Source organism: Argentina silus (assembly GCF_951799395.1).
Source record: "Argentina silus genome assembly, chromosome: 14".
Lineage (NCBI taxonomy): Eukaryota > Metazoa > Chordata > Actinopteri > Argentiniformes > Argentinidae > Argentina > Argentina silus.
The window spans coordinates 13,632,281-13,642,788 of record NC_139668.1 but is presented as its reverse complement, the minus strand read 5'-3'; the positions used below and the strand labels follow the sequence as shown (position 1 = coordinate 13,642,788).

At 45.0% G+C, this 10,508-nt stretch overlaps 1 protein-coding gene across 1 annotated transcript in view; it reads right to left on the bottom strand.

Moving 5' to 3' along the window:
- pitpnm3 (PITPNM family member 3) overlaps positions 1 to 10,508 on the bottom strand; it is a gene marked incomplete at both ends in the record, with an annotated part of 57,377 nt that overhangs the window by 21,010 nt on the left and 25,859 nt on the right. The window contains 2 exons of the mRNA XM_083684193.1: positions 4,826 to 5,046; positions 5,221 to 5,291. Of these exons, the coding sequence (XP_083540319.1) occupies positions 4,826 to 5,046; positions 5,221 to 5,291 (292 nt within the window). The remainder of the gene's footprint in view (positions 1 to 4,825; positions 5,047 to 5,220; positions 5,292 to 10,508) is intronic.

Here is a 10,508-nt window from a genome sequence, read left to right as displayed (position 1 = left end):
TTCTATTATATATTCATTCATTTATTTATCGATTTATTTATTTATTTGGAAGAGTGGTTCTCTTCTGAAACAAACTCCAAACAATTGTGTTATGTTTCACTGTAATTGGGTGTCTATGTTTGGTCATTGTAAAGCAGGGATGCAAAACTAATTTCCTGAAGGAATGCAAAGTGTGTTGTTGTTTAGAGTCAATATCATTAATTAATTCTAATTAGGTTGCTCAACAAGGCACCTTTAAATGAACATCTACATAAATCCAACTGTGCACTGGTTAAGATAGGCACCTATCCAAAAGCTAACTTCACTTACAATAACAATCAGCAGATACTGCTGCCATTGAGGACAATATCTTTCCATCTTATATATTCCAGGTACAGTATGCCTTTAATTCAGTGTGGCCAGTAGGGACACATTAGCCATAATGCAGCAGTTTTGCTCTCAGACATAGATTAAGTCTGGGTCCTTTCAGGCTCGTCCAGCCAAAAGATCCAAGACGAAGCTGCAGGAGTAATGAGGTTGACATGGCAACGTCAATATGGCAGCGCTACTTGAGGCGCTGAGAGAGAGCGGGTACAGTCAACACTGTCAACACACCTCCTCAGGAGGCTGACACTATTGGTCCACATTTCCCTGCTGGGCCGCGTCAACAAAGCCACTAATGACAGTATAGTGGGTTTCACAGCATCACTACGTGAGTCTGTCTGTGCTATCTAAAGTAATGAGTCATTCACAGACACGCGCGCAAGGATGAGCACACACACACACACACACACACACACACACACACACACACACACACACACACACACACACACACACACACACACAGCTATATATACACACATATACAGTGCTACTAAACCCATTCACATCTCAGTGTTCTCATTAGCAAAGTGGTAGGAGGCCGGGGGCAAAGCCGGGGTAGGAGGCTAGAGCTGAGGATATACTGTAGTATTCCATCAAAGCACAGTCCTTCAAAGAGCCACTTTATAGAAAGGCGGGAGGGCTCAACGTCCTTGACTCCAACATTGTCTATGTTTCTCAACATGCGTATCAAAAAGCTTTATTGTTACAAAGTATACTCAAATATTTTATTGAAAAAAATCCACTGACAATCGTTTCTTAGGGGTAGAGCATTCTGCTGACATGTTGCTTGTTGTTTATTCACCTCTGATGCTATCTGATGTCTAGAATGCATACAGGAAGTATCTGCTTTGTGGTATCTTCTGTGTTATGTTCTTTCGGAAGATACACTTTTCTTGCAATACTAATACATAATTCATATACAACATACTTAAGTCCCCCTCATAGGTCATATGTTATTACAATGTTATTAACATTATGAAAGTGGCCACATTGATATGTGTCAGAATGTAAGTCATATAAGGGACACATATACAAATTGAATTTGGGTATGTATAAAGGTACAATGTTAGCAATAAGAATCTTATAGAATTTGTGTACATATTCTCCATTTGGGTATGAACAAATGTACAACGTTAACCAAATAAGAATTTGAGAGAGTTTTTATAACAGCCAGCATGCCCCTACAGTGGCCTATGCTGTACATGTTTGAACCTTGTTCATAATACAACAAAATCCGCTTGTGTATCAAGGTCCTTTACTACTAGGACTATCATGCTTTCAAAAAACACCGTAGACACGGTAAAGTAGAACTAAAACTCAATGGTTCCATCATTCGGATTCATTTCTCTATAGAGCGTCTTTCCATAGATTCATATACTGTAGTAATGTTCAGCTGACAAGATCCCAACCTCTGGCATCCTCTCTATCCATTAGTAGTAGCAGGAGGAGGACGATAAGGCTGACTGAAGAGATAAGCCATCATGTCAGCCTCTTCAGAGCAACCCAGTGACGCGTAACCTTGAGAGAACAGTGCAGTCTCTCTCTCTCTCTCTCTCTCTCTCCCACCCCAAAGGATGTCACCAGGCAGAACGGAAAAAATTGGATAAAAAAACTCTATGTTTGTCAGGTGATTTCTGTTTAATGCTTTGCCCTTGTCTTAATGGGCTTACTTAGCGGTGCACACAATTTGCACAGCTAACGAGAGAGGAGGGGGGGCACACCCCGCTGGAGGCATAATTAGTAAAGAGAGATCCCTAGACTAGAGAGCTGGGGGTCCCAGTGCATGGGGCAAAATAATGAGTAGCTCCTACAAGGGAGGGAGCTCCTTCTCCCTGTCATAAGGTCACATCCCGGGCACACAACAGGGCCCGCTCTCTCCTCCACTCTGGCAAGAACCTCTTTGGGAGAGGGAAAGCTATTTTTGCTATTGAGGAAAAAGTTTTTCATAGTTGTTATAATAACTGTCACACACCATTTATTATCTATTCAACTGTCATGGAGTAAATGAGTAGACTCAGTGATGCGAAATCAATTGGTGGAGCGATTTTGTTGCCACTTAATTGGATCTGTGTGTGTGTGTGTGTGTGTGTGTGTGTGTGTGTGTGTGTGTGTGTGTGTGTGTGTGTGTGAGTGTATGCCTCTCATTTCAGCTCTCCTCCTGACACCCAGTGTCTGCCCAGTGTGGCCAGGTGCCTTCATTAGCAGAGAAAGCTTCTAACGAGTTCTCAGGGCCTCTCAGTATCACCCACACACCTCCCAGACCAGAGACACAGAGAGAAAAGCGTTTTGTGAAAAACACACCCAGGAAAACACATCCATTCTCGATAGGGAGGTCTTCAGCAGAGAGAATCGTGCTTCGACCTCCACAGAGGCTGGTTCACACTTCACACTTGAATGTCTCATTGACGTGTTAAAGGAGTCGGCACCATTGGCTCCTCACAGCCATTTTCCACCAAGCTGTTAAATCCCAGCAGGACATTAAATTAACCGCACAGCAGATATCTCTTCCCCCACCATCACGTTTTCCTCTCATGTTGTTGTTGTTGCTGATGTTTACATTTGGCAAATGAGGCCACACACAACAAGCAGTCTTGCACTGTCATTAGTGAACACACCAGTCGCGCCAATGGATAATTGTGTGTTTGTGTGTGTGTGCATGCATGTGACTGCGTGCGTGGGTGTGTGTGTGCCCGCCAGGCATACAGTACAGGGATCGGCTATTGAGAAATGTTGCAATAACTTGCTGAACTCTCAAGGGATCTTGTTCTTTTCAATATTTCATCCATGGCTATCGTGGCAAGCGACAGCCCTCAGATCTATTTAGGCTCCTGCCCCCAGTTCCTCTCTCACCAACGCCAAACATCAATGGACTGATGAAAAACCCTCTGCTCCTTCCAAACTCTCCCAGCCATGCTAATTAGTGGAAATAAAAAACACATCCTCAGCATCAATGGAAAAGAAGAGAAAAACAAAATGGATATTCTCCAAGGAAAATATCGAGGGAGCTGGAAAAATGTGTGCATGTGTCTGACAAGATTCCCCCTAGACAGAATGGCAGCTTTAAATGTGACATGAAGAGATTAGTCATGCTTAAGAAGCACGCTGCCTTTGCAGCCAGCAGTCGGATGCTGCAAGTGCATGAGAAGAGAGCAGCGTTTTTGCCTCGTCAAACAGACGAAACTGCAGTCCTCTGGATTTTCAGCTCCCACAGGTCTTCATCACCTAACAGGGATGATTAAAAAGAAGCGAGCTCTAAGAATCCGAGAATCCAAAGGAACGAATTCCAGTAAAAAACCTAATGTGTCGTTGAAGACTACAGGTCGCCACGTGCTTTCAAGACAGCTAGCTAGCTGTAGATAATTGATTAAAGGAATGAAGACATTGACTGCTTATACCTATCCTTGAGGTAACTAGCTACAGTAGCCTCATCTACAATTAATTTCCCCCTATTCCAAAACCCAGATAAAACATGAGAACCGAAATAATAAACAATGGCAGTTAATTAAGCAAACAGATGATAATGAGTGATCAAAACCTTTTCTTTCTCTAAAAGCCCCCAGACACACAGGGACAGTAATGTGATTCACACACAGTCATTCACGGTTGCATTGTGTTTCATCTCTGTCAAACTGAAGTGCGGGTCTTCAGGGCTTTCAGGAAAAATTAACAATTAAAAACAAGAGCAGTCAGAAAGGTTATGGGTTTAATATTCCACATGCCTCGAAAGGCTGGCAAATGTGAGTGGCATGCTAATTAACATAGCAGTGTCTGTTTAAAGGCTGCCTGCTCAATATATTTTCCTGTTTGACCTTCACCGCAATTGCCAGTCAGGCATCTCTGGTTCACTGTTTCATTTGACTTGTGGGATCATGACTCTGTAAACTGGAAATTCATTTATGGTCACTTGAATATTCTGCCTGACTCCTTAGCAATGACAAAAATTTATAGACGGTGTAATTCTAACTGTGGGATTCAATAGCCAACAAATCACTGGAAATGCTGTCAAATAAAACCCACATCACAAGCTATTACTGCTTAAGCTATTTAAAGTCACCAAAGCTCTCCACTGTGCTTCGTCTATACAGTTTGGCAGCGGGAGGGGAGATGCCATCTGAAAGGTTTGAAAGGCCAAATCAAAGAGCAATAGAATAGGCTTTCAATGTCCACCATCAAGTAAAAAAAAAACTGTATACGCAATGTGACTCTGACTGCATCTCAAATGCAATAATCTAGTAACTAGCTAACTCACTGCTAACTAGCTATTTATCAGTGTTTCACTAACAAGACTGTAATAAAATGGTGTTAGCTTGCAGGAAAATGTATTCTGAACGATTCATTCTAGCAAACGTTCATTGCTATTTAGCCATCTCTGGTTGGAAACAAGTGTTCTTCAAACTAAGGGGAGATGTCTTGTTTGAGGCACAGCCCCATGTCCCCTCCCTTGGCCCCTATCACTCACTTGGAGACGAGGGAGAAGGCCTCGGCACAAACGGCCGGGCAGGGCACCATTTTGATCATCACATGTTCGGCAGCGGCCTGGAAGTGTGCCTGTGCCACCTTCTCCAGTACCGATCCCAGTGTGGTGGCGTCGCCAGCCTTGGTGCCCGGGTCCCCGCCAGCCGTATCCAGGATGTTCCCACCATGCACCACCAGCAGCAACACATGGGTCTTACACTTATTCTGTAGAGAGGAAGAGAGGAGAGGGGAGGGGAGGGGAGGAGAGGGGAGGAGAGGAGAGGAGAGGATGGGAGAGAAAAGGAAAGGAGAGCAGAGGAGAGGAGTGGAGAGGAGTGGAGAGGAGTGAGTCAGTTGTCCTGGTCATTGAGAGATGTTGAGCGGTTATTGTGATCCTACCTCCATGTCCTCCAGGCCGTCGATGCTGCTCTGAGGCACACAACGAGGACGCCCCAGGCGGTACAGACTCTCTACACCAGGAAGATGAGGAGATAAAAAGGAGATAAAAGAGACAGAGAGACAGAGAGAGACAAAGAGAGACAGAGAGAGAGAGAAGAGTCATTACATGAGCCACTTCACATAGATGCACGGATAACAAAGCCAACAATTATTATTGATTGGAGGAGCAAACCAATTTCAGCATTACGAAAGCCTTTACTTTTCTCATTATTCCGTCTCTGGCTGGGAGATGGACCACCAAATACTGTATGCCCTGAAGCTCAAATCTCATAACCAGACACTTCTGAAAAGTCAATACTGACATACCTTGCAGGCTCACCACGAAGCTTGCATTGTTGTATAATTGGACCTTGGCTTGTCAGAAACAGTCAAAACAAAGCCAATAAATAGTAGCAGAGCAGAGAGAGGACGGCGGGAGGGAGGGGGACATGTATTTTCATCCACCTGTACTGTCCATCCACCTCTGTCTGTCTTTCTGTCTGCATCCCTCTGTGAAGTGTGGCATACCATGGGCTGGCTCCTGGCCAAACTCATTACCCCCTCCGGAAGCTTCTGTACACTCTGTCACATTATTCCTGAGCTACTCTCTCTCCCATCTATCTCTCCCTTCCTCCCTCCCTCCCTCCATCCCTCATTCTCTCTCCCTATCTCCTCTCTCTCTCTCTCTCTTTCCCCCCTCTCTCCCCTATCCCCCCCCCCCCCCCCCTCTCTCTCTCTCTCTCTGGGCTCAGTGCTTTGCTCACTGCTTGTTTATCTGCTCTCCCTGGACTGGTACAGGCAGCCAATGGAGGCTTTCACACACTCACTCACAGCCTGTCAGCTCCCAGCTCTCTGCCCATAATCTGCCCAGTGCCCTGCCCTGCCTGCCTGTCTGCTTGCCTGCCACTCTGTCCACCTCCTGCCTGCCCACCTGCCTCACACTCCAACTCAACGCACACAGGGGACAGCACACTGCACTATTCTGGTCACAAAATTACGGAAAATCAATGGAGGAGATTACACGAGTGACGAGCTGAACTGGAAAGAGCCTTGGTGGTATTACAATATGAGATCAGCCACGGACTGGATGAATCAGCGGGATCACTACAGCTGTACAAAGAAGCCCCTTTGCCTTTAGAAAAGGACCTTTACGTTTGTCAGGAAGTGGAGTACAAAATGTGCCTTGTGAATCCATAGTCCCCCAGAGATCCCCACTTTGCTTTTCAAATTCATGAATTAATGATTGGATTCACAACAAAACAGATTTTCAGAAAATCCTTTTAAAGTCCACATTATCAGACCATGCTGTGTATCTTGGCAGTTGTCGCAAAACATATCTTAGACAGTGAAGCCTTTCATATCATTTCACCATCAGCAAAGTCTGTATACAAGCACAGCACTCCATACTCCATGCTGACTATAAATAAGACATTGGTCTTATTTTGAGTTGCACTGACGTAACCATTTGTCTGATGGGGAGGCAGAGTGGTAGAAAGCAGCCTCCCACGGTCAAAAGACTAAGCCTCTCCAACAGGCTGACGGTGGGGGTTCCATCCAGGTCTGTGCTGCTACAAAGAGAGGCGCTTGCTCTCTCTCTCTTCTACCTTTCTCTTACTCTCTATCTCAATCTCTGTTCTCCCTTTCTCTCTCTCACTCTCTCTTCAACCTTTCTCTCTCTCTCTCTTTTCTACCTTTCTCTTACTCTCTCTTGCTCTCTCTCACCCTCTGTTCTCTCTTTCTCTATCTCAATCTCTGTTCTCCCTTTCTCTCTCTCGCTCTCTCTTCAACCTTTCTTTCTCTTGCTGTCTCTCACTCTCTTTTCTACCTTTCTCTCTCTCGCTCTCTTCTACAGTACTGTACCGTCCTCTCCTTCTCTCTTGCCCTCTCTCTGTCTAAGCAGTGTGGGTCTCAATATGTCAACAGTGATTGATCTCAACAATCAATATGTGCATTACAATGCTCAGCCTCACTGCCTTCTGCTCTTGCTAAACTAATTAATTTACCCAGAAAGCCCTGTCCAGAGGGCTCGTCATCAGGAGCCGGAGGAGCCACCGTGCCAGGATTCAGAAGGACCAAGTCTGTTCCAAACAGCTCCAAACACACTCACCTCAAGAAGATACTATGAACGTGTGTTACCGTAACTTCCTTGGTTTATTACCAGGGCATGTTGTTTTGATAGTTTCGTTTAGTTATGCACCTGAGCAGCAATGCTGAAGGTGTAATCTTGATTGCAACATATTTTCACACTTTCAGGTAATGGACAAGGGATATGTTCCCCTAATTTGTGCACCACATTAGACATAATCTTATGCCAAGTTCAAACATCCAAAATGTCATCTTATTGCAGCCTACACCTTAAGCCTAACCGATCACTTCATTAAAATTTTAAACTTGCATCAAAGTGGAAAATGTATTGATCTTGAGCCCATGGCCTTTTCTCAATTCTTTTCACGAAATTCCTCCCGTCCTCCATTCGTTTCCTCCTTCGTCACAGGGAAACAAGGAGAGGAACTGGGAAGAGTGAAACGAGATTGAAAGAAATCGCGGTCGTAAGAATTGAGTCGTCACCGTACATTGGCGTACATTGGCGTGGCACAAAATGCCTTGGTGTTACGTTTATAAGCCTAGTATGACTGAATACCGATAGGTAGGCATTAAATCCTCCTAACTAAGGTCTGAAGCAAGAGGGGGAAGTAGGGGGTGAAGCAAGGAGAAGGAGGGATATGAACAGCAGTCTGAACTAGATCCATGATCTGATCCCTCCGTGTCGTTCTGTCTTAGAATGTCAATGTTGTTCTCATTCCTTATCCCCCGCCACTACCAATTACAGGGCTGCCTCTCTCTCTCTCTCTCTCTCTCTCTCTCTCTCTCTCTCTCTGAGAGATGGAAAGAGAAGAATAGGTAGTAAAAGATAAAAAGAAAAGAGAGAAAGTAACAGAGAGAGAGAAAGAGAGGGGAGGAGAGAGAGAGGTGAGGAGAACGAGAGTATACTGAATACAGTTTCCCAACGGTAAAAAGCGTTACGCACTACTCACTTCAAAATACCACAGAAAGGCCGGGTGCGTCAATTCCACTCAGCATGCAGCCATGGGAACTGTGAGGGAAACGATGAGGGAGTTTCTGTACGCTCAAAAAGGGTTCCCACAAAAAACGTTTCCAGGCTCACCTCCGTTGCCTAATAATGCCTCCTGCGCATTCAGGGAATGCATTCATAAAATGAGACAACCCGCTGCCAACGCGGCCTTGGTTGGGCACTTAGCGTCTTACATTCACTCAGCTTGGTCCAGCCAGGGGACCAGCAGCTTCCCAATGCCACAGACACGCAGACACCCGTGCCAGCGTCACAATCAATTATAACTAAGTTAGATCCCTACACATGATTGCCACACTCATTGGGCTCGGTGGCGCAGTCAATTTTCCAGACCATGTCGATGTTAATTAACCAGATATTGGTTACACAAAAAAAATGGATGACGCATAGGAACTGTAAGGGAACAAGTCTGAGTCTATGGGCCCCATTTTGCTTGAGCAAATTAGTGAGCCTAATATAACCATAATATTTTAAATAGACGGGACGGGGCATAATAAACCAATGGGAGATTGCGAATACTGCAGCTAACCATTCCACTGTATGCAATACATTCTCACACTGTTCACCTAAACTGTTCACCTAAACTCACCTAAAAACATGCAAGACAAGGCACCATAAAAATCATGCTGAAACATACTCTCTAGGGTTTTTTTCCGAGACTGTTTTGCTTGAGCGAAATAAGACCCTTGGCCTTTCTGCAGCAGCAGGTTAGAGGCCTCATTTAAATTGTTTTCAGTGTCCTCTAACATGGAGCACAGACCTGTCTGCCCTCTGGAACAGAGGAGGTATGCTACATGACCCACCATCTGTTCACTGCTGGTCAAATCATGCTCTACCATATACTTGACTAAGACCCCAGGGGGTTCACCAGTTCAACGGCATGAAAGCCCACTCAGATGCACACATGCACGCACACACACACACACGCACACGCACACGCACACGCACACGCACACACACACACACACACACACACACACACACACACACACACACACACACACACACACACAGCAGTCCATGTCCCTGATGGCTACAGCTGCTGCCTGCCTGCCTGCCTGTGTGCTGTGACAGCCTCTGTGTACATACCTGTCTGTGAAGCCTCCCGCAGGGCACAGCCAGCACCGGTTCCTCACTCGTCGCCCGTTTCTGCTGTGACTTCACACTCTAACACACACTGCCTCTATACATTTAAATCAACATACTGTACACGCCTCGCTCTCCCACAACAACACTCCTTTGGCAACATTGGAAACAGGTTAAAAGGTTGTTAACCATCACCAAGGAGATCTGCTGTATCTAGGGCAAAAACTATATTAAAAGTTATATTATGGATATATGTCTCATTCCATCTCCTGTGTCTCTCTCCGGAGGTCTGTAGCTTGTAAACAACGTAAGTGTTGTTTGGGTGTGATTATCTGTTCTCCTGTGTTATCACACCATATTTCTCACAGCATATCCTGTCAGTCGTTCTTAAACACACACACACGAGAACACACACACACACGCGCGAACACACACACACACACACACACACACATACACAGACACACACACACAGACACACACACACAGACACACACACACACACACAGACACACACACACACACACACACAGACAGACCCACTTTATCAATAAAGAGCAACATCTCAACTGAGGGACGTATGGGGGAGGATTTCCCAGACAACGAGGGCTGTCTCCTTCATATACTCTATCACTTGTTATCATCATCTCTCCCCTGCCTTTCTTTGTTTGTCATCCTTTTATTATTCCAGGGAAAGGCCGCCTTTGTCTCTTCAGCTCTCATGCTGCGGGCATTTTGTGTTTAAAGAGGGAAATAGAGGCGGAAAAAATGAAAAAATGATTTAATTAAATGGGAATTAGCGTGTGAGAGGGATTGTGCCTGCTACCGAAGCAGCGTATGTTAAAGACGACTTGACTGGGGGCTGAGGTAACAGGATGAATACAGATCAGCAGTAGCCGCTGTGATCTCACTGCTTGCATGTCTGAGAGCAGCTAAAAATAAATATATAACTACCCCATGGGCATTTTAGAAAAAAATATGTTGTATTAACTGGTTGTATCATATTGTATATTGGTCAGAAATGGATGTCATCTACCAACTGCTATACTGGAGAATATGTGGTCCATTGAGA